We start from the raw sequence: 24,385 nt of genomic DNA on the forward strand, positions 1-24,385 counted from the left end.
ATTAGGTTTTCATGCCATAAAAGACGATATTTTATTTTTCCTTTTTGATTGATTTTTCTTGTACAGCAAGATAAATGTGGAAGTATGTTTAGAAGAATTGCACATGTTTAACCTATATAGGATTATTTGCTATCTCGGGGAGGAGGGAGATATGGAGGGAAGGAGAAAAATTTGGAACACAAGGTTTTGCAAGGGTGAATGTTAAAAATCATCTTTGCATGTATTTGGAAAAATAAAAACCTATTATTAGAAAAAAAAAAAAAGGTGATGAAATCTATATGTAAAGACAGAACAAAGGCAACAATGGTATCATGGAAAAACCAGAAGACCTGAGCCCACATCCTGGGTTCTACTGCTCATTATCTATTTAACCTTATGCAAATCACTTCACTTTTCTTGGCCATAATTTTCTCATCTAGAAAATGAGACATTTGGATGTGCTTTAGGGCCCTTTCAAGTCAGAAACACCCATGATACTTTAAGCATATCGTGGATATGACCTATCCAGTAGAAAAGGCTTAGCTGGCCAGGGGTCATATGCTCAAAAACTCATAGAAAAGAAAACACCATAACCACCACTGGCATAAAGAACAGATTTAAAGGTTAGGTCAAAACTGTTCAATCTGAGTTACTAGCATTACCAATCTAATATCCTTAAGAAAAAACAAATTATATAAAAAACAAGCTGCCTGTGACCCAACTTTGCAACAAATTACTTTTAGCCATAAACAGTCTACTAAGTTGATGAAAACCATAACCCTACAATTAGGCTCATTTGATATATCTACCATGAATAGAGATTTTATTACATGGCCTAATGTAGAAGGTTTGTGATTAATTAACTACTTTTGTTCTTTAGTGACAGAAGAGAAATTGTCAGAAAAAGGACAGGTTCAAGAAACAATCAGAGTAAGTGAAGTTCAAGTAGGAAACTTATTTCCAAATAAAGCACTTAGAGTCTTAAAAGTAAAAGGAGCCTTAGAGGGCATCTAGCCCAACCCTCAACTCCCTTACAATATTCCCAATAGTGGTTGTATATGATCTGCCTGAAAAATTTGGCCACCTAGTCTTTGCTTGAATTATTACTATGAAGTAGCCCACTCTGTTTTAGGACATTTCTAATAGTAAGGAAATGAGTTCCAAGTAATTGGAAACATTCAATAGAGAATGAATGACCACCTAGTGAACAGGTGATTCATGTCTCAAGTAGAGGTTGGAATTCCTGAACTCTCAGGTCCCTTCCAACTTTTGCATTCCCATTCCTCAACCGTGTTAACAGGTTTTTAGCATGGCTGGAATATTTTCAGGGACTGAATCCACATTGCTCTGGTAGTGATGTGGATTAAGGTAATTGTTAACTTCTATAAAGTTTACCTTCTGCATCTTAACTCATACAATAAAATGAAAAAAAAAAAACCATCTGCAACCTTTTCCAAGACAGTTATAATTATTAACTTCTGAAAGACCTGGAGTAACCTGAGGTTTCAGTTTATATCCTGCAAACTGACCAAAAAAATGGCATTAGTCAGTTTTGGAAGGCTTGTGGAATAGTAGGCACACTAATATATTGTTGATGAAACTGTGAAACTTTCCATTTTGGAAAGCAATTTGGAAAAGTCTTCACACATACCAAAATATTTATAGCAGCAAAGATATGATAGCATTTTTTATGATAGCAAAGAGTTGAAAACAAAGTAGATATCCACCAAATGGGGAATAGCTGAACAAATTGTGGTACATGAATGTAATAGTGTTGTGCTATAAGAAATTATTTCTGTGATGAAAACAGAGAAGCATGAAAAGATTTATATGAACTGATAACAAGATGAAATAAATAGAGCCAAGAAAACCATGTACACAATAACTAAAACCATGTAAATTACAAGAACACATGTACCAAAAATCAAAAGTGAATGTAACAAAATTATAAAGTTCAAACATGACTTGACTGAAGAGATATAAGGGAACATCCCCAACTCACATCTCCATAGGGGTGGGAAGGACATAGGTGTTACACACTATACATTTAAAAAGTTTAAATATGCTAATTTTTTTTTTCTTTTGTTGTCTTAAAATATTATTTATTATAGAAGAAGGGAAAGGAATATTGGGTAAAATTAAGATGATGTAAAAAATGACATCAATTAAAAACTTATAAAAAAGAAAACTAGGAAAAATTTAAATGTCTTATGACTAAAAAAAGAAAGAAATGGGTTTGAATCTGTACTAATAGAGAAACTATTCACTTCTATGAGATCACAAATCTACTGACTTGTTAAGTACAAACACTGAAAAAGATGAAAAGGATTATTTTTTTTTCCATTTCAAATAAAATTCACTTAGATAAATCCATATATTATAAAGTAGAAATGATTTCCCTTATCAAACTCTAACATGTTTTTATATAATCATGGAAATATTAGCACCGGACAGAACTTTAAAACAGTTTCAGAACTAAAAGAAGAAAAATAGGCCAAATTAATTTTGAAGAAGAAAATTAACCAACCAATCAGTAAGTTAGAACGTAAACACTATCAGAGGCAAAAAAGATTTTAAAGATCTGGTCTAATTCTTCTAATTTTATAGATGGAGAAGAAAGAAGGTGTGGAAGGTGACATAAAAGAGACAGAATATATAATAAATATGTCTACATAGGACCACTACACTTTCCATTAAGATAATTTTGAATTGTTATTAAAGAATATAGGGAAGTGGGAAAGGGTAGGAGGGGAACATATCACAGAATTAAATTTGATTACACACACTATATTATACTTTGCTCTTTCTTTCCAGCTGAAAGACACCAGTGTACCGTCATTAATGTTACTAATAAATAACTTTCTCCAATATACATTTTAAAGAAGGCCAATGAGAGGTTTTCTGACGAAGTCAAAGGTTACATTAAAGCAAGTACATGTCATAATACTGAACTTATATTCATATGACCATGAAATTAAAGAAATTGTTTAGTGCATACCCCTCATTTTATAGCTCAGAAGTAATATGATTCACAGAATTGAAATGAAAGTATATGTCTTCTGACTCAATCCAAATCAACAATATGTTTTTTTTCACTACATAGATTAAACTCAAAATGGATCAGGCAAAACATTCCAATTATAATTCAAATCAGTGTAATAAATAAAGGAAACTCAAGGAGCTGTTTTCTGTACAAAAAGGAAGAATGTTAATTTACTCTGGTCCCAGACCCTATCATTCCTGTGTCTCAACAGCCACACCCACTTGGGCAGGTCTGATGGTTCGACCATGAAGTTTATAGCCATCTTGGGTAACAAGTGTCACTGTGCCTGGCTGCACTCCATCAGCTGGTATGTGACAAACGATCTCATGGTCATATGGATCATATTTGTCACCAAGGGGAGTCATTTTCTGCAGACCATGCTTAGCAAACACACTCTGTAGCTTAGCTTGGAGGAGGGAAAGTCCTTCAAAGACCTTATTGAGGGTTGTCTTTTGGTCTGCTGGCTCTGCTTCCCCAGAGCCATGTTTGATGGCCTTCTCCAAGATATCTGCGATCTCTACCAAATCTTTGCAGAAGCTCTGGATCCCTAGGGAACAATCAAACAGCATAATTGTCCAGATTTACTAGATTATCTTAAAGGCTATACACTCACAGAATCCAAATCATTTAGAGTTTAAAGGAATCTTAAAAGTCAGCAAATCTACTCTTTTCGTTTTACAGATCAAGGGATTAAAAGCAAAGAGTTCAAGTGACTTGTCCATGACAGTAAGTAGTATAAACATATTAAAACATATGTCCTCTGATACTAAAGGGACTAACTCCAAAGAGCCTAAGGAGTACCAAGAGGGACTGGAAGAATAAATCATAGAGTACAGAACCCAGGTCAGGTTTCAAATGCAGTGCTTTAGGCACTCTTATCACAATACTTTTTTGGCTATTTTTTAAAAATAGAACTGGTATTTTATTGGCATAGTATGAAAAAAAAGCTGTTTTCTCTATCTTATTTAGTACTATTTTCACTATAGCATAGTGATTCATGGTAGCACATAAAACAAGATGCTAGAAGGTTAAGTATAGGTCAGTGTACTTTGAATGTATAAAGAGGAGGCATGATTAGTCAGTGATAGGAATGACTATTCACATTCTCTTCAAACAGTGGGTGGCAATTAGTCATCATCAGTACTGTTAGAAGAACAAATAATACCAAGTGCCTCAAATAAAAGCATTTACAAAATGAAATTCAAGGATATTAGAGTTAAGGATGCCTAGAATTCTTTTCTAATCATATATTACAAAAAGCATACTAGAATGGAAATAGATTATGGATCAAATGGTCTGCTAAAAAACCTCACTGAGTTTACTCTATGTGAATTGCAAAACACTAATAAGCTCCTGTAAACAAAAAGGTATATGCTTCCACTTACCAAATATTTTGGCATCTTCCACAAATTTCTGTGTACGCCTCCGTACATGTTCAGAATCAGCTAGAGCTTTCTGGTATCTTTCCTATATACCAAGAAGAACAGCAAAATCAAAAGACAAGTGTTCACAAGTACAAAATTCACTTTCTTTGCTTTATGCAGTTTGCTTTTTAATCTTGTATTTGTAAGGGAACTTGGTAGTCTATTTTAGGCTGGTGAGAGTTGGCAATTTGAGCCAGAGGGAGGAGATCCTTAGAAAAGGCCAGAAAGAAAAACTGATGGATCCACAGAATATAACTACACCAGCCTATGTGCCATTCTTATCTTGCTTCCTTATAATTGGTACATTTGTAAACTGATCCTCAGATAACTTTTTTACTCTCCAGTATAAGATCTTCCAATGAACGAGTAGAAGAGAGAATAAAGAAATGGACCTTTCAAGGCCAATCTCTAGCTCTTTGATGAGCTTCTATTTATGCTTGGCATAGTTCAAGATCAGGATTTAGGCTACTTATTTGACATAAAACACATGTTTTTACTGTATTCTTTGTGTTAATATTGATAAGATATAGTTAGGGAACAGCATTAACTGAGCATTAGCTATGTCTCTCTTTCTTGAATGTTACATACTCAATGAAGGAATATATGCTATAACATCACAGATTGTTAGCTATGGTACCTTATCCTACATACATGATCTTGTTTGATATAAAGTCTCATGGAAAAAATTGTAGTGGATCAGGCATCTGACTGCATATAACAATTTGAAATAGGGCCATCTGAGATATAGGTAAGAGGTAGTATTATCTATATTACTATATAGATAATACCTGTCAACAGGAAATCACTTCACAAAACATACACGAAAAACTGTAACAAGAGAAATGAAACTGCATGTAGAATCCTATATAGATATAGATCCACAATCCAAATAGAAACTTAAATATTTATGAGATTATAACAAAAAGGAAGGTAAGACAGCAATTCCTTCCTGAAGGGGAATGGTATGGCAGGATGAAAAGAGCAGTAAGAGTAGAAAGGAATGATTCTCTCCCAAAGGAGAGGAGAAATCATAAATAACATGGCAAAAGCAATATTGTTTTTTCTTGGGAATGCGCAACTTAAAAAGACAAGTTCAAGGAGCCCCAGAAAATAACTAAATTCTCTGAGTTTCAATTTGCTCATCTTTAAAATGGAAAATATTCATAATTCCTGTTCCCCAAAGTAAAAATTAAAATCAAATTGAAAATCAAATGACACAATACAAAACACTTCAAAAACCTGAAAATGCTATATACAATTATTAATGAATATTATCTTACAGGTCAGATCTCCTGAGTCCCAAACCATCTTTTTTTTTCCAACTATATCATGCTGTCTCCATGATAGCTAAGTATCATTTAATTTTTTTAGATTCTAAAAAAATGAAGATCTTTATTTGAATTCTAAGTTCGCTTTCTAGCTCTAAATCCTATAATCCTGAAAATTCTGTAGTGTTAAAATGTTTTTTGATTACAATAATAGCAATTTTTCAATTATATTTCTATGGCACTTAAGATTTATAAAATACATTCCTCACAGCAAGACTAAATTTTTTTTGTAGTAGTAGTAACATTTTTCATGCTGTAAATTAATATAACCTTTAGATTTATAAAGCACTGGACGGTGGATTCTGCAAGAATTATCCCACTGTCAAGTATCAGCGTAATTTCTTCTTGCTTCTGCCCCTTTGCTAAACTCCTTTGGAATTTTAGCCTGCTGTCAAGCAGCGTAATAAATCTTTGCCCCTTAACTTGGAGACTGACTATGCGAATACATCAACCAACAGGACCTTAATCTTTCTGGGTTGTATTTCTCCTCAATACTAGCAATTAGACCTATCTCAAAAATGGACTTGGCAGACTGGGAAAGGAGTGGAATGCCTATCCCTAGAGGCTTTCAGAGAGAGAGGCAGGTATCCAGCCTCTGAAGTGAATGAACAGAAAACGGACATAGCAGAATGAGATATTGAGATGTCTCATTTCTAGATTGCACATTCAGAAAAGAGGAACAGACAGCTAGAAGATTTAATTAAGAAGCCTAAAATATAAACTTCAAATTAAAGAACAAAAGGTTTGGAAAACAAGCCAAAGTCCATTACTGCAGTATGAAATATCTTAGAAGCAAATAGAAAAGACTTAAATTCACCAAAACTGAAGATTAAATATTATCAGCCATCCTGTGAATGGACTGCTTCCATAGTGGAGTGTCCAAATAATATATGTAATATGATATATTAAAGTTAATATAAGAAAGAAAAAAATATTTACAAAGCACTTTACATATATTATATCTCAATTCTTCCAATAACTTTCTAAGATAATCATTACAAATAATATTTCCATTTTACAGATGAGGATGATGAGGTTGAAAGATTAGTTCAGTAGCCTGTCCATAGTAACATACTTATGAACCAGAATTAGAACTCAGATTTCCTAACTTCAAGACTAGTTCATTTGATCATCTAGGTAGAATAAACCCATAATTAAAAATAAAATCAGACTTCCCTCATCCCTCCCCACCAAATTACATATAGGTAATAAGCTTATTAATAATTATTAATTAATTAATAATTAATAACTAATCAATTAATAATTAATTATTTTAAGGGAGTCCATGAGAAATGAAAGGTTATTCATAACACAAATTTATCCAATAATTGAAATGTTAAAGCTAGTTATGCAAAACAATGGGAGAAAGCAGGTATCTGGAATGTACTCGTTAATACCAGTATTTCTACTATGATAGCTTCACTTTATTCCCACTGCCCCAGAATTATTAAGAGATAGTATTTCTTTAAACATGACTTCCCTCTAAATCCTTTTCTCTCCCAAACACCAATCTCCAGCCCTTTTACCCCCAACAATGTAGAAAAGCCTTTGTGATATAAACTTTTTCCTCCCTGAGGCAACTGGGGTTAAATGACTTACCCAGCGTCACACAACCGGGACGTATTACATGTCTAAGGTCACATTTGAACTCAAGTCCTCCTGACTTCAGGGCTGGTGTTCTATTCACTGTATCACCTAGCTGCTCTGACACAGATAAACTTAAATAATAAGATCTAGTTAAAGTCTTCAGACATATGGGATAAACTTGGTGGCCTTCAGGAAGATGCTTCAAAGGATGGCCATGGAATCAATAGGGATCACAGGTCTAATAGCAGAGCAGCCTAAGTCATGGGTTTGGAGTGAGAAAAGCTGGGCTCAAATTCCACTTCTGTAATTTGATGCCTAGTCTAAACTTATGCAAGTAAACTCTCTTTTAGAGTTTGCTTTTCAAATCTGTAAAATGAGGACACCAAACTTTTTTTTAATGGTGAGGCAATTGGGATTAAGTGACTTGCCCAGGGTCACATAGCTAAGACATACTTTTGATGATCTCCAAGACCCTTTTTAGTTTGACTCTTATGATTCCATAATACTTTAAGATCATAAAGAACCTTACCTACATATCTCATGAAATCCTCACAAATTCAATAAGATAGGGGCAAAGATTATTATCCCCATTTAACATATAGGAAAGTCAAAGTTAAGAAAGAGGAAAAGATTTGCTGAAAGCACGCAAAATAGTTATAGTTATAGTCTCAGAACAGGCTGTTCTAGGTATTAAAAGAGAACTATAAGCAACTTATTGGTGCAGACCTCAAGGCTCAAAATCAAGGTGAGAAAAGGCAGTAAGTCTTTATTCAGCTCACAATGGATAACAACTGTATCCTGTTTAAGACTCACAGTTAAATCCCGGACTTCTTTCTGCAGTCGAAGGGCTTTGTGCTCCAGAGCTTCTTCTGCCAATAAGGGGCCTGGCTCAGCCGGAGGGTCATTAGAGCTGCAGTCCTCTCCAGCACTACTTTGGGCAGCTGTGCTGAAGGCAGGTATCCAGCCTCTGAAGTGAATGAACAGAAAAGGGACATAGCAGATTGAGATGGGTATAAAAAAAACCTGGCCCTAGGCCCAAGTACTAGATGAACTATTTGCTTCCCTCCTAGTAGTTCCTTTTTTAAACTGGTAGAAGAGAATCTTGCCTTTGCCCCAGGATTATTTCTTCATTACTAAAAATGCTCACAGTGGAACCTGCACTGCTGCAATTGTTTTGAGAAAACAATAAAGATCTGAACATAGAGCATAGATCATGTGAATAAATATGAACAACTAGGAGAGATGTAAAGATAGAACCGGGAAGACCTGAAAACTTATTGGAAGGGTTGAGTGGAAGAGTTGAGGATGACTCCAAGGTTTTGAACTTTAGTGACTAGAAGGTTGGTAGCATTCTCAGTTGAGATGAGGAACTTTAGAAGAGGGATGGAATTTCAGGGAACTGAGATTTGTTTTAGGCATGTTGAGTTTAATATGACTATAGGATATCTAAAGGAAGATCTCCAGGGACTGGTTCAGAAAAAATTATCATTGAATACACAGATCTGAAACTAATCCTATAGAAATGATCATTGAAACCATTGGAACTGATGAGATTATTGGATAAGAAAGAAAAGGGTCCATGATAGACTTTTAAGGAGATGGCAAAATTTAATGGGCAGAAGGAGGATTCAGTGAAGGAGACTAAGGAAGTATAGTTAAACAATTAAGAGAATCAAAAAGAACAATGTCAAAGAAATCAAAAGAAAAAAGTTTATGCAGTGAGATGGCTAAATTCATCAAAAGCTATAGTTTTTCAAGAATGGCAGCTGACGGGTAGCTAGTTCGCTTAATGGATAGAGTACCAGCCTTAAAGTCGGGAGGACTTGAGTTCAAATCTGGTCTCAGACACTTAACACTTCTCAGCTGTGTGACCCTGGGCAAGTCACTTAACCTCAAAAAAAAAAATGGCAGCTGAGAAAAGAATACTGGATGAAGCACTTAAGAGAAAATTGGTAACCTTGGAGAGAATAGTTTTAATTGGAATGGATAAGAAGTCAAAATGCAAGGGGAAAACAGAAGGAAAGAAAGATAGTTTTTGAATTGTTTTGTTTGGTGCCAGAGGACATAACTGAGATACTCTGATGGTACAGTGAGACAGAGACTCTTGTCTCAAGTTATAAACAAATAAAATGTTCCAACAATTATAGCTGTCCTAAAGCAGAAGGTGCTGGTTTCTGAGAGAGTCGCTTTCCATCAATGGATATCTTTAAGCAGAAGCTAAATGAATGAATGAATGAATGATAAAGAATTTAAGTCCTTACTGTGTGCTAGGTACAACACTAAGCACTTGGGACACAAGCAAAACGAGGTAGCTTTGTCCTCAAGGAACGTTTATTCCACTGGGAGCACACATAAGGGAGAACTGGAAATAATTGGATAGGGGTGGAGAGGAATTGATTCATGTTTGCGGCAGAATGGTTTGGGAATAGCTAGCAACTGAATGGAGGAAGATAAAGAGAAACGTCAGTCAGCAGAGCCCGCTGTGACAGGTGTGGGGCTAGCTAAAGTGCAGACAGTATGATCTGGAAACAGCTGGAAGACTATAAAGTTTGCTACTCGGGTCTGTATTAGTTTGGATGACCTGAAATTCTAAATAAGAAAAACAACAGCACAGTGCCATGAAAAGTACACAAGCTAGAGTAAACAAAACTGGAGGTTGAATCTCAGTTTTGCCATGCTACTTTAGTCACGTAACACTTAATTGGACTGCAGTTTTCTTATTTATGAAATGCCTGATTAGAAGTTCAAATATAAGTGCAACAGTACCAACATAGGAGGTTCTATATAAATGCTATCGTTGTTGTTGTTATCCAATCTCTACCCAAAATTTATTTAGGATAAAATATTTTTATTTGATAATAGCTTTTTATTTTTAATACATATATACCTTTTCAATATAAATTTTTACATGTATATTGAAAATAAAAAGCTATTATCAAATAAAAATATTTCATCCTAAAAAAATAAATTTTGGGTAGAAGCTCAGTTGATTAAAGTGGAGGAGGAGAGTATTCCAAGAATATGGAACAATTTAAGTAAAAGGCATAAAGACTGGAAAGTTCAGAACATGTTCCTGAGACAGAGAATGATGTAATTCAATCCTGGAATGTAATTGAAAGAACTGAATTTTGGAGACACAAGAACTGGGTTTAAATCCCTGCTATACTACGTAATAAAAAATCTTGTGTGACCTTGAGTAAGACTTAATTTCCCTGCCTCTTAGTTTTCTTCATCAATAAAATAAAGAGCTTGCATTAAATGATTTCTCCAATCCCTTTTGAGTCTAAAATTTTTTGGTCCTTGGATTGAGTGTTTAATGAAGAGTATTCCTAGCCTCCTCCTGTCTTTCCTTACTCACCACCATGGATTCTTCTACTTAGGGACAAAGTCCTCCTGACTGTTCCATGAACAAGATACAACCCAACTCTGCTCAATGTATTTTCTCTAACTGTATCTCTAACTGTACCCCATATCAGGAATGCTCTCCCCATTTCTGCTGATTGTTGACCTTTGTGATTTCCTTGAAGTCCTAATTAAAATCCCATCTTCTATGGGAAGCCTTCCTCAACCCCTCTTAATTCTAATGCCTTTTGTTAATTACCTATTTATCTTGCATATAAATTGTTTTGTATATATTTGCTTGCATATTGTTGCCCCTTTTAGATTGCAAACTCTGAGCACTGGGACTATCTTTTGCCTCCTTTTGTAATTCCAACACCTACCACAGTGCCTGGCATATAGTAGGTGCTTAATATATGTTGAATGATTGATTGAGCAGACCACTTTGGCTGGATTACAGCCTATCATATAGAGTATTATGAAATAAAGCATTGAAGGGAAGGGTAATAGGTAAGATCCTGAATGCTAGGACAAACTGGATAACAACAACAACAGTGGTAGCTAGCATTTATATAGAACTTCCTATGTTGGAAATACTCTCTTCCTCCACTTTCAGATCAATTGAGCTTCTACCCAAAATTTGCAAAACCTTGTGTTCCAAATTTTTCTCCCTCCCATCCCCCTCAGACAGCAAGTAATCCAATGTATGTTAAACATGTGCAATTCTTCTAAACATATTTCCACATTTATTATGTTGAAAAAGAAAAATCAGATCTAAAAGGGGAAAAAATGAGAAAGGAAAAAAAAAAACACAAGCAAAAACAAAAAAAGGTGAAAATACTATGTTGTGATCCATATTCAATCCCCACAGTACTCTTTCTGACTACAAATGGCTCGATCTCCATCACTGCTGGGTCAAAGGGTATGCACAATTTGATAGTCCTTTGGGCACAGCTCCAAATTGCTCTCCAGGATGGTTGGATCAATTCATAACTCCATCAACAATGTATTAGTGTCCAAGTTTTCCTACATCCTCTCCAACATCATCTTTTCCTGTCATCTTAACCAATCTGAGAGGTATGTAAAATTCATTCCTCTAATAAAAATGATTTAGAGCATTTTTCCATATGACTGGAGATGGCTTTCATTTCTTCATCTGAAAATTGTCAGTTCATATCCCTTGACCATTTATCAATTGAAGAACAGTTTGTATTCTTGTAAATTTGAGTCAACTATATGTTTTAGAAATGAGAACTTTATCAGAAATTTTGGATGTAAAAATGTTTTCCCAGTTTCCTGCTTCTATTAATCTTCCATAATCTTGGTTGCATTGGTTTTGTTTGTACAAAAACCTTTCAATTTAAGATAATAAAAATTATCTATTTTTACATTTCATAATTTTCTCTAGTTTTTCTTTGGCTATAAATTTCTTTCTTCTCCACAGATCTGAAAAGTAGACTATCCCTTGTTCTCCTAATTTGCTTATAGTATCTTTTTTTTTTTTTTTTTGCTAAAGCAATTGGATTTAAGTGACTTGCCTAGGGTCACACAGCTAGGAAGTATTAAAACCAAATTTGAACTCCGGTCTTCCTGACTTCAGGGCTGGTGCTCTATCCACTGCACCACCTAGCTGCCCCTATAGTATCATTCTTTGTCTAAATCATGAACCCATTTTGTCTTTATCTTGGTGTATGAGGTGTGAGGTGTTGGTCAATGCCTAGTTTCTGCCATACTATTTTCCAATTTTTCCAGCAATTTTTGTCAAACAGCGAGTTCTTATTGCAGAAGCTGGAGTCTTTGGGTTTATCAAATATTAGATCACCGTAGTCATTTAATACATGTCTTATGAACCTAATCTATTCCTCTGATCCAATCCACTATTTCTTAACCAGTACCAAAAGGTTTTGATGAATGTTGCTTTTTAATATAGTTTTAGATTTGGTACAGCTAGGCCACTTTCTTTTAAATTTTAATTCCCCTAAAAGTCTTAACCTTTTGTTCTTCCAGATGAATTTTGTTATTATATTAGCTCAGCTTACCCATGAGTACTTGATATTTCCAATTGTTTAGATCTAACTTTATTTGTGTGGAAAGTGTTCATACAGCTCCTGGCTTGGTCTTGGCAGGTAGACTCCCAAATATTTTATATTATCTACAATTATTTTAAATGGAATTTCTCTTTGTCTCTCTTGCTACTGGACTTCGTTGGTAACATAATAGAAATGCTGATGATTTATGTGGATTTATTTTGTACCCTGCAACTATGTTAAAGCTGTGAATTGTTTCTAGTAGTTTTTTAGTTGATCCTCTAGGATTCTCTAAGCATACCATCACATCAGTTGCAAAGAGTGATAATTTGGTTTCCTTATTACCTTACCTATTCTGTAATTTCTTTCTTCTCTTATTGCTAAAACTAACATTTCTAATAAATATTGAATAGTAATGGTGATAGTAGGTAATCTTATTTCACCCCTGATCTTATTGGGAATGATTCTAGTTTATCCCTATTACATATGATGCTTGATGATGGTTTTAGATAGATGCTATTATTTTAAGGAAAACTCAATTTATTCCTATGCTCTCTAGTTTTTTTTTTTTTTAATTGGAATGAGTATTGGATTTTGTAAAATGCTTTTTCTGCATCTATTGATATAACCATATGATTTCTGTTTGGTTATTGATATAGTCAATTATGCTAATAAGTTTTTTTCAAGTATTGAACCAGCCCCACATTCCTGTCTACCCAAACTATAAATACCAATTCAAAAGTAACACCCTCAAAGACGTTTCCCATGAGCTAAGGGTATCCCATTTTTTTGATCAAACAGCATCTTATTCCTCTTTAATGAGTTCTTCATATAGTATTGTGCACAATAGTTATCTGTGATTCTATCTATTGTATCACACTGCTGAAGTAAAATGGTATGTGGAAAAAGCCCTGGATTCAGACTCAGAAGATCTATATGCAAATCTTGGTTCGACAAATTTCTAGCTATAGGGTCTCAGAAAAGTTATCTCTGTTCTTTGACATCTGGTGTTTCCAGCTCAAAAATGGACACTTTACAGAAAATTATCTCTAATGTCACAGCACTAAATTCTATAATCTGAGGATCAGATATTAAGAGTTGATAGGGATAATACTATAAAATTCTGGTATGAGCTCCATAACAGCAGGAAATGTGATTTACATTGGTCTTGTGTTAACTAACATTTTATAGGTAAATTGAAAGAAGGCAAAAATGCCATGGCATGCTTTTCACATTTACAATAAATAGAAAACTGAGAAGGCTAGGCAACACACTTAATGAGAGTAAAGATCTTAAAAAAAAAAATTAAGGTTTTAAAATTTAAAGATGTCAGCAAAAAGGTAGTAAATCACCTTAGCTCTCCCTCTGAACACTTTTAAATAATGCCACAAAACAATCCCGGACCAACAGAATCCCAAAAATATCAGGGTGAAATAATTTTTCAGACAAACACAACTCAGAAGTTCAGCAGGAAAAGTCTATCACACTTGGGTGGGAGTAGAGCATAGGTCAGGTCAGCACCGACCCAGACAAAGCCCCAGCAAATGAGGAACAGGCCATGGGAGTCACTGAATCAATAGTGGCAGTAGCTGTGTGGAGAGTTTTTAGCCCACAGACAGTAAGCAGGGTAGGACAAGTGGTCAGAAGGAGATCTGAATGGTCTCTTTGTTAGCTTGAGGCAGGACTCTTTTGCTTTTTGCATATTTAGACTGATAATAGTCCTAGGTAGCAGTCTCAGAATAAGAAGAATTAGCACAAGAGCTTGCAGTCAACCCTTATCACAGTTCCAGGGCAGAAAAGAGAGCTCATAGACCAGAGCACATGTCAGGAGAGTAGTAAACACATCTCTCCTTAGATCATAACACTTTGAAAAAAACTTACAAGTTCCTGGAAGTATTTCTGAAAATAGCTGCACAAAATCCCTGAATCTTGGGACAATGTGACTTCCCCCCTGAAAGGAGAGCTCTACTTTTAAAAAATAATTAAAAGCCAAGTAATAGTCTAGGAAAATGAGAAAACAAGAGGAAAAAAAAAATTCTAACCACATAAAGTTACTACAGTGACAAGGAAGATCAAAACACACACTCAGAAGATAGCAAAATTAAATCTCCTACATCCAAAACCTCCAAGAAAAATAAGAATTGGTCTCAGGCCATGGAGCTCAAAAAGGATTTTGAAAGTCAAGTAAAAGATAGAGGAAAAATTGGGAAAAGAAATGAGAATGATACAAAAGAAAATGCAAAAAGATAAGGAGGGGGGAAAAGTCTTAAAAACCAAAATTGGCCAAATGGGAAAAGAAAAAAATACTTCTTTAAAAATTAAAATTGAGCAAATGAAAGCAAATGACTTTATGAGAAATCAAGAAACAATAAAACAAAACCAAAAGAAGGAAAAAAATAGAAGACAATGTGAAATATCTCACTAGAAAAACAACTGACCTAGAAAATAGATCCAGAAGAGGTAATTTTAAAATTATTGGTCTATCTGAAAATCATAATTTTTTTAAAAAAGAACCCACTCATCAAGTTCTAAGAAATTATCACAGAAAACTACCCTGATAGTCTAGAATCAGAGGGTAAAACAGAAATTGAAAAAATATACCAATCTCTTTCTGAAAGAGATCCCAAAATGAAAACTCCCAGGAATATTATAGCCAAATTGAAGAACTACGAGATCAAATACAAAATATTACAAGCATCCAGAAAGAAACAGTTCACAATCAGGATACACAAGATTTAGTGGCTTCTACATTAAAGGTTCAGAGGGCTTGGAATATAATATTCTAGAAAGCAAAGGAATTGGGATTATAGCCAAGAATCACCTTCCCAGAAAAACTGAGTATATTCTTTCAGGAGAAAAAATAAGTATTCAACGAAATAGAAGATTTTCAAGCATACTTGATGAAAAGGTCAGAGCTGAACAGAAAATTTTTCTTTCAAATATAAGACTCAAAAGAAGCATAAAAAGGTAATCAGGAAAGGGAAATCATATGGGATTTAAGGTTAAACTTTGACATTCCTACATGGGAATACTTGTAACAAAAACGTTCTCATTATTAGGGCAGTTAGAAGGAATATATATAGACAGAAGGCATAGGTGTGAATTGTAAATGATAATTTAAAAATAAAATTAAGGGTTGAGAAAAATGTATTTGGAGAAAAGGAAAAGGAGAGGTAGAATGAGGTAAATTATCTCACATAAAAGGAAAAGCTTTCATAATGGAGGGAAATAAGGAGAAAGTGAGTTAGTGAACCTCAATATCATCAGAATTGGCTCAAAGAGGGAATAGCACATACACTCACATGGGTATAGAAATGTAACTTACTCTATAAGAAAGAGGGGAAAGACATAAGAAAAAGGAGAGGGAGTAATCAGAAGCAAAATGTTTTTGAGGAGGAACAGGGTAAAAGGAAGGAGAATAAATGCGGATAATTGAATGGAGGGATATAATTTTAACAACAGTAATTGTGAAAAAAGATTTCTAATGAAAGCCTCATTTCTAAAACTTATAGAAAATGGAGTCAAATTTATAAAAAATAAGAGCTATTCCTTAATTGATAAATGATCAAAAGATTTGAACAGTTTTCAGATGAAGTAATTAAATGCTATATATGGTCATACGAAAAAAATGCTCCAATTCAATAGATACGAGAAATGCAAATTAAAATAATTCTGAGGTACTACCTCATACTTATTAGATTGGCTAATAGGATAGAAAAGGAAAATAACAAATGTTAAAGGGAATGTGGGAAAAATGAGACATTAATGTGCTATTGGTAGAGTTGTGAATCACTCTTCAGTGCAATTTGAAACTATGCCCAAAGAGCTATAAAACTAAACATACCTTTTGACCTAACACTATCACTATTAGATCTGTATCCAAAAAGAGATAAAAAATAAAAAGGAAGAAGACTTACATATACAAAAATATACATAGTAGCTATTTTCTGGTGGCAAAGAATTGGAAACTGGGGGGAATCCTATCAACTGGGGAATGGCTGAACAAATTGTGATATGCAAAGTGAACTGTGTTATGTATAAAGCATCAGCAATATTTTAAGATGATTTTCTGTGAATGACTTAGTTATTTTCAGCAATAAATTGATCTAAGACAACTAAGAAAGTTTAATGATGAAAAAATATTATCCATCCAGAAAAATAACTGCTGATATCTGAATACAGATTTAAACATGCTTTTTTTTAAGTAGTCTTTTTTTTTTGGTCAGTTTTTTTTTAATAACATGACTAATATGAAGATGTTTTACATGAATACACATGTATAATTATACTAAATGGTTTGTTTTTTGAATTGGGGGAGGAGGAAAAGGGAGAATTTGGAACTCAAAGTTTTGAAAATGAATGTTAACATGATAGACTCTCAGTAGTTAAGTGATCCCATGAAATCTCAATAAACTTTGGATGTAAAGGACATCTGAATCCAGAGAGAGAACAATGAAGACTGAATGTAGATCAATATATACTATTTTCACCTTTTTTTTCCTTCTCGAGTTTTTTCCCTTTTGTTCTAATTTTTCTCTCCCAACATGATAATATGGAAATATATAAAAAATGAAAGTACACATGTAACCAAAAATAATATTTTTGCATGTAACTGGGGAAAATAAAAATAATTTTAAAAATGAATATTAAAACTGAAAATACTAAATAAATTCAAAACTTTTTAAATTTAGAAATCCCCCCAAAGCATTTCCTTACCAAAGGAATTCTCTGTAAAAACTGAATCCCTATTTTATACCATTTGCTTTTTTAAAAAAAGTGTAATGAATTCCCTTATTTATTCTTCCTTTATTCAAATGTTAGCATTATCATCATTATATACTACCTTTCAATTTTTAAAAATAAATTTAACTTTCCAGATTTCTCTGGACTCTCTAATTTGTACTTCAAATTTCCTACTCAACTCTGGTCTTTTCATCAGAAATGTTTGAAAGTTCTCTGTTTCTTTAAATTCCTTTCCCTTTTCCCCCTTATAAGATTATATACTTGGTTTAGCAGGATAAATTATTCTTGGTTGTAGGCTGGTATTCTGAAATAGTGTACTCCATACAAGTCATTCCTCAAATGATAAATGGTCAAAAGCTATGAACAGTCAATTTTCAGATAAAGAAATTAAAGCCATTTTTACTTATGTGGGGGGAAAATGCTCTAAATCATTATTGATTAGAGAAATGCAAATTAAGAAAACTTTGAAGTTACTACCTCATACCTCTCAGATTGGCTTTGGAGAGAGGAAAAGATAATGACAAATGTTAAAGGGAATGTGGGAAAACTGGAACATAAATGCATTGTTGGTGGAGTTGTGAACAGATCCAAACATCCTGGAGAGCAATTTGGAATCTGCTTTAATGGGTATAAAGATGTTTATATCTTTTGATCTAGCAGTGTTACTATTACTATCCCAAAGAGACTGTTAAAAAGGGAAAAGGACCCATATGCAAAAATGTTTGTAGCAGCCCTTTTTGTAGTGACAAGGAATTAAAAACTGAGTGGATGCCCATCAGTTGGGGAATAGCTGAATAAGTTATAAGAATATAATGGAATACTATTCTATATATTATACTATTTATTCTATAAGAAATAAGCAGAAAAGCCTGGGAAGGCTTAGATGTTCTGATATGGAATGAGGTGAGCAGAACCAGGAGAACACTGCACACAATAACAAGATCATGTGGTGCTTAACTTGGCTCTTCTCAATAATGCAGTGATTCAAGGTAATTCCAATAGATCTGGGATAGAAAATGCCATCCACATGCAGAGAAAGAACTATGGAGACTGAATGTGGATTGAAGCTTGGTGTTTTCACTGTTTTGTTAGTTTGTTTTCCTTTTCATGGGTTTTTCCCTTTTGTTCTGATTTTTCTTGCACAACATGACAAATATGGAAATATGTTTAAAAATAATGCACATATTTAACCTATATTAGATTGATGTCTTGGGAACAGGGAAGGTAAGGAAAAAAATTTGGAACAGTTTTACAAAAATGAATGTTGAAAACTATCTTTACATGTATTTGGCATAATAAAATACAACTGAGGAAAAAAATCCTGAAATAATATATTTTAAAACTTCTGTTTTTCAATAGAAGCTGTCAGGCAGGTCTGGTGACATTGACTAGTTCTTCAATATGTGGACTTACTCATTCTGGACACTTTTAGTAATAGTGAAAGTGTGAGTGTATGTATGTGGAGGTATGTTTGTGTACTCTGGATTTTAGTTTTGACTTTCTTGGGTCTTTTCCTTTTGAGATTCCTTTGAGAAGATGATCAATAGATTCTTTTTATTTTTGTTTTATTCTCTGGTTCTGATGTATTTGGGTAGCTATGATTTCATGAAATATAATGTCCAGAGTTTTTGTTTTTTAATCATAGTTTTCAGGAAGTCCAGTGTATCTTTATCTAACCATGACCTGGTTTTCAGTCAATTATTTTTTTATATCAGATGTTACATTTTCTTCTATTCTTTCAATCCTTTGATTTTGTTCTTTGAGGGAATCTCTAGATTTGTAATTTTTAAAATACATTCATCAATGTGGTCTTTGATTTTACTCTTCTTTCCAACTTTAATCCCTAAATTAGAGCTTTGCTCTCTGGTGTAATTTTGGAAGGGGCAGTTGGCCTTGCTTGGTCTTATCCTGGGTCTTATGAGTTCTTGTGCTGACCTCTACTTTCCAAAGTTAGGCCCAAGATCTTTTAAATCCAGAGGACTGGATTTTCAAGGCTTTCTCTCGGCACCACAAGACAGTGTTAGGGTGAGAAGCCCTTGGTTTGCCTCTATCTTGTATGAGTACAGCAACTTCCTCCATGCTGGTTACTGCTATTGCTCTCTTGGGTTTCCTAGGTCCTCACTATTGGGCTTTCTAACTAGTCTGGACTTTCTTTTTTTTTTTTTTTTTTTTTAATTTAATAGCCTTTAATTTACAGGATATATACATGGGTAACTTTACAGCATTAACAATTGCCAAACCTCTTGTTCCAATTTTTCGCCTCTTACCCCCCCCCTCCCCTAAATGGCAGGATGACCAGTAGATGTTAAATATATTAAAATATAACTTAGATACACAATAAGTATACATGACCAAAACTAGTCTGGACTTTCTAAGGGGAACCCTCTGCTCTTGTTGCCTTCAGATGTAAGATCAGTCTTTTGTGTTATACATGTCCTTTCTATGGTAATATAGGGTCCCTGAACCTAAGATGGCTTTATGGAAAGGATCTCCTTTCCTATTGCCCATAAGCCTTCTTTCTGGTTAACTTCTTATACTGTTTTTGAATGGGAAAAGTCCCTTACAGTTTTCCATTGGATTTCTTCATTATTAAATCTCATTTCAGGATTTTGCTGGAACAAATATGTGGGAGCTCAGAAGTCCACCTTGTATTCAGTTAATCATCTTGGTAGGAAATTCCTGTGACACTTTTCAACTTGCTTTTTTGTCACTGTGAAATTTCTAAGTATTGTGGAAGAAATGGACTTCATTGATTTTTGGACTGGTCAAAGAATTTTCAATTAAGTATATGAAGCAGAAAAACATTCATCACAGATACAGAATCTTAGTGTTCCTCTCTAATCTGAATAAAGGCAGATCATTTTATAATCTTATTCTTTAATGAGAAAACCAAAAGCAATATGTAGCATTTATTTGTGTCAACAGATCATAATAGCCAAATTGTGGATGAAAATAAGTAACATATTAATAGAACTTTATGTTCTAACTAGACCAAACTTTCCAAGAGAAAGAGAATTCCCATATCCTTCAGGGTTTATGAATTGGATCTATATAATTGTATTTATAGTTTTATGTGTGTAGTTTTTTTATGACGAAATTAAAAATGCAAATGGAATTTCTTCATCACTTAGAATTACTAAGTGATATATGAATTTCTAGTTGTGATATAAATTATGTTATAAGGAAATAAATTGTGATTGAAAAAGGGAAAGTAATAAGAAATCAATGGTTAATTTGTTCTTAAATACTCTGTGAAGTAGCAAAACATGTTTAAAACATGAAATTTCTTGAGAACCATTAAGGATGAAAAGAATTCTGTATCTATAGGAACTCAAGGTGATCATTCTTTACTAGAGTTGCAATATTGAAGTGCTGCTACTTTTGGGGTAAAAAAGATATCAGAGTAAGAAAAGAAATTATATATAAAAAAAAGATTTCAAAAGAAGTGATTCTAGGAAAGAAAAATGTAAGCCAAATGCTTGCTATTAAAGAAAATGTGTCATTATCACTGCTATACAATAAATGTAGCTTAAAAAAACATTTTGTCAATGCAATGTTATTCAAATGTTGCCTATTTTCTTCATTTGAAAAATAAATGAGGCTAAATTTATATTGGGATATTTGTGGGTTCCCAAAGCAAAGGATGAAAAATTTTGAATAAGAGTTGAAGTTAAAGGAATTCTGGGGAAAATGCAAGGCATAAAATCATCACAAAACAGTCAATGATTTCCTTAAAGCTACAAAGTTTTGGGGTTTAATGTGTCACTCAAGAGCTATTTCTTGACTTCATACTTGAACTTCTTCCAAGAATATCTATTGTAGTGATGAACAAGAATAATAGTTCAAGAAACCTCCACAATGGGAAAAAAAAAATTAGCCAAGCTAAGTGGAATAAAAACATAGTGGACACAATATTGTTGGATTCTAAGAAGGGATGTTCTACAGGCAAAATACAATAGAAAATCATCAGTAGCAGTACCTACATTTGAGTTGATTAAAGTACCATTTTGCTTGGACAAAATTTTTTTTTTTCTGAAGCAATTGGAGTTAAGTCATTTGCCCAGTGTCACACAGTTAAGAAGTATTAAGTGTCTGAGACCAGATTTAAATTTCCTCCTAACTTCAGGGCTGATGCTTTATCCACTGTGCCACCTAGCTGCCCTGACAAAACATTTTTGATATAAAACTGAAAATAAGTACATACACAAAAAAACCCTAAAGCTATATTTAAAATCACAACAACAAAAAAAAAAACTGTAAGATTAAACTATTTTCACTTTTGTAAAAATAAAAAAACTTTTTTTGTTGCTGCTGCTGCTGTCTAGCATAACAACAAATATAACATGTAATTTTATAAGAATGTAATATTGTATCTAGGATATACTATGACATATTCAACATATATAGGACTGCTTGCCATCTAGGGGAGGGGGTGGAGGGTGGGAGGCAAAAATCAGAACAGAAGTGAGTGCAAGGGATAATGCTGTAAAAAAATTACCCTGGCATGGGTTCTGTCAATAAAAAGTTATTATAAAAAAAAAAAAAAGGAAAATATTCACCAAAATGTAATTAAACAGGGAATTCTTTGAAAAAAAAAAAAAAAAGAATAAATGTAAAATCTCAAGCTGCAGCCTGGCACGTTGGTGAGTGTGCTGGGTGTGAAGACAGTAAGATATTGTTGTAAAACACTTGGAACCACAAGGAAATGCTACTCCCAACCTTTTTTCTCCTTAAACCTTTCACATTTTTTTCGTTCATTTTCTTGGCTGACCATCTCTTATCTCTTACTTTAAAGAAAAAAATAAGGCCATTTCAGCAAATCCCTCTTATCTTGTTCTCATCTCAAAACTCCTAGGCATCCTCCCTATCAATGGCTAGTCCTGCAAATAAAATGTCCTCACCCTATCCCTCCCCACCAAGACTGTTTTCAGGAACATTTCCCAGGGCCAACAGCCTCTTATCAGCAGCCACAGCAGATCCTGAAAAGTTCTAGCCACCCAAGTCCTTGGCACTATCAAATGACTTAATATCAGAAAGACACATATTTTGTCAATGGAAAAGCTACTAAAGAAGCTTCACCATCTGCTTTGCCAGTGCACCCTGAAGACTATCCGGGGCCTTTCGATCTGACTTGCTGCAAGATTTACAGCAAGATTCTCTTTCTCTATTAGAACTGAGCCACTTGAGACCATCCTGCCTTGAATGCTCTCCATCATCAATCCCACCTTCTACAGGAAGCCTTCCCCAACCTCTCCAAATGCTTATGCCTTTTCTTTTCTTTTCTGTTCACCTTCCCCCTTCCTCCATATTTATACAGTTATAAATAGTTATAAATAAATAAATAAATAAATACAGTTATTTGCATGTTATTTCTTCTCCATTTAACTGTGACTTCCAAGAAGGTAGAAATTGAGGAGAGGAGGGAGGAGAGCTTGCCTCTTCTTAGAATCCCAGTGTCCCAATGTAGCTCCTGGCACACAGTAGGCGCTTAATTAATGCTTGTTGACTAACTAATGCACCTCACATAGGTACACTTTATAGAGGAAGAAATTTGGGCCCAGGTGAGAGGACCTGCCTGCAGGTCACAAGTGGGTCCCCAAGTCCGGCTCCGCCCTCAGCTCAAAAGCCACTCCACCAGAGCGGGAAAAGGAGCCTGAACAGGAGGGAGGGGACCCCGGCTCCAAATCCTAACTCGGCCTTAAGCAAATCACTTCTCTTGCCTGGACCTCAGTTTCCTCTTGTGTCGAACGAGGACGACGGCTGGAGGTCCGAAATCCTTGCCCGCTCAAGACCCTGGAGTCTCGACTCTGGGGCAGCTCTGGGCTTTTCCGTCTTGCGCCCCCGCCATCCCCGCCCGCGGCCCCAGCCCCCCGAGGCTCCGCGCCGCCACACCATCTCCGCAGTTACCTGCCCGGGCCGGGGGTGCGGGAGGCCGCGAGTCGCTGCAGAGTCCGTAAAGCCGCCGGGAGCCAGAGTCCGGCCATGTTGCTCCGCCTTACAGACTGAAGAAGTCACCGCGAAGGAGGCGTTCTCGCCCCGGGACCAGGCGCGAGAACTACAATTCCCAGTGATCTCCACGGTTCGGACAGGTAAGGGTACCAAACATCCCGGAAGGGGAAGGCTAAGAGATCATTTCCGGTCACGGTACGGCTGGAGCGGGGCGGGACAAAAGGGAGATGGAAAGAAGAAGGTGGGAAAAAGGATGGGTGGAGGAAAGGAGAGAAGGAGAGGATTAAAAGATTGGAAGGGAAAGGAAAAGGAAGGGGGAAAGGAAAGAGAAAGGGATAAAAAGGGAAATTTGAAAATATTTTGCTTGATTATACATATTTGTCACAAGAATTTTGTTTATCTTTTCTAATGAGGAAAGGAAACTAATATTTGTTAATTAAAAAAAATAAAATTTAAGACAGGGAATGCTAAAGAAGGAGAAGTGGAATGGGGTAAGAGGAAAATAATGAGAAGAATGATGGGAATTAGGCAGTCAGTCAGTCAACATTTATTAAGGGATTGCTATATACCAACCCCTGTTCTGAGCGCTAGGGATACCGCAAAAGGCATCCCTAGGAGTTCATTCAGTGTAACGGGTGAGGCAAAATGCAAACAACTGTATGTAAAGAAGTTATATGCAGGACAAATTGGAAATATTCAACAGAGGGAAGGCATTAGAATGATGGGTAATTGGGAAAGGATTCCTATAGAGAGTGGAATTTTAGATTTTAAAGGAAAAAAGATCTAGAAGAGGAGGGGAGTATTTCAGGTATGGCTGATGGTCAGTGAAAATGATCAGGAGTAGGGAAATGGAGTGCGTTATTAGAGAGCCTATAGAGTTGGACTGGGGGAGGTGGAAAGGAAGCTGTCAAGTGCTTTGGGAAGATCACTTTTGACAGTTGAGTGGAGAACGGAACTGAGGAGAGA

General features: G+C 34.9%; 1 protein-coding gene across 1 annotated transcript; it reads right to left on the minus strand.

Moving 5' to 3' along the window:
- Positions 1-1,788: 1,788 nt before the first annotated feature.
- GRPEL2 (GrpE like 2, mitochondrial) lies at positions 1,789-23,563 on the minus strand. Its single transcript, XM_012552635.3, has 4 exons — positions 23,378-23,563; positions 8,175-8,328; positions 4,408-4,489; positions 1,789-3,569 (listed from the first exon to the last, which is right to left on the minus strand). The coding sequence occupies exons 1-4, from the start codon at positions 23,452-23,454 to the stop codon at positions 3,214-3,216; spliced, it is 669 nt and encodes a 222-aa protein (XP_012408089.1). The 5' UTR covers positions 23,455-23,563; the 3' UTR covers positions 1,789-3,213.
- Positions 23,564-24,385: the final 822 nt, after the last annotated feature.

This window comes from Sarcophilus harrisii, chromosome 2 (assembly GCF_902635505.1).
Source record: "Sarcophilus harrisii chromosome 2, mSarHar1.11, whole genome shotgun sequence".
NCBI classification, from domain to species: Eukaryota; Metazoa; Chordata; class Mammalia; order Dasyuromorphia; family Dasyuridae; genus Sarcophilus; species Sarcophilus harrisii.

Bases quoted from the DNA above. Each gene is read 5' to 3' on its own strand.
- GRPEL2 (XM_012552635.3), bottom strand. From the start codon at position 23,454: ATGGCCGGACTCTGGCTCCCGGCGGCTTTACGGACTCTGCAGCGACTC. The intron at 8,329-23,377 runs GTAACTGCGGAG...CATTCACTTCAG, and splicing joins CGCACCCCCGGCCCGGGCAG to AGGCTGGATACCTGCCTTCA. The intron at 4,490-8,174 runs GTGAGTCTTAAA...CTTGGTATATAG, and splicing joins AAGAAGTCCGGGATTTAACT to GAAAGATACCAGAAAGCTCT.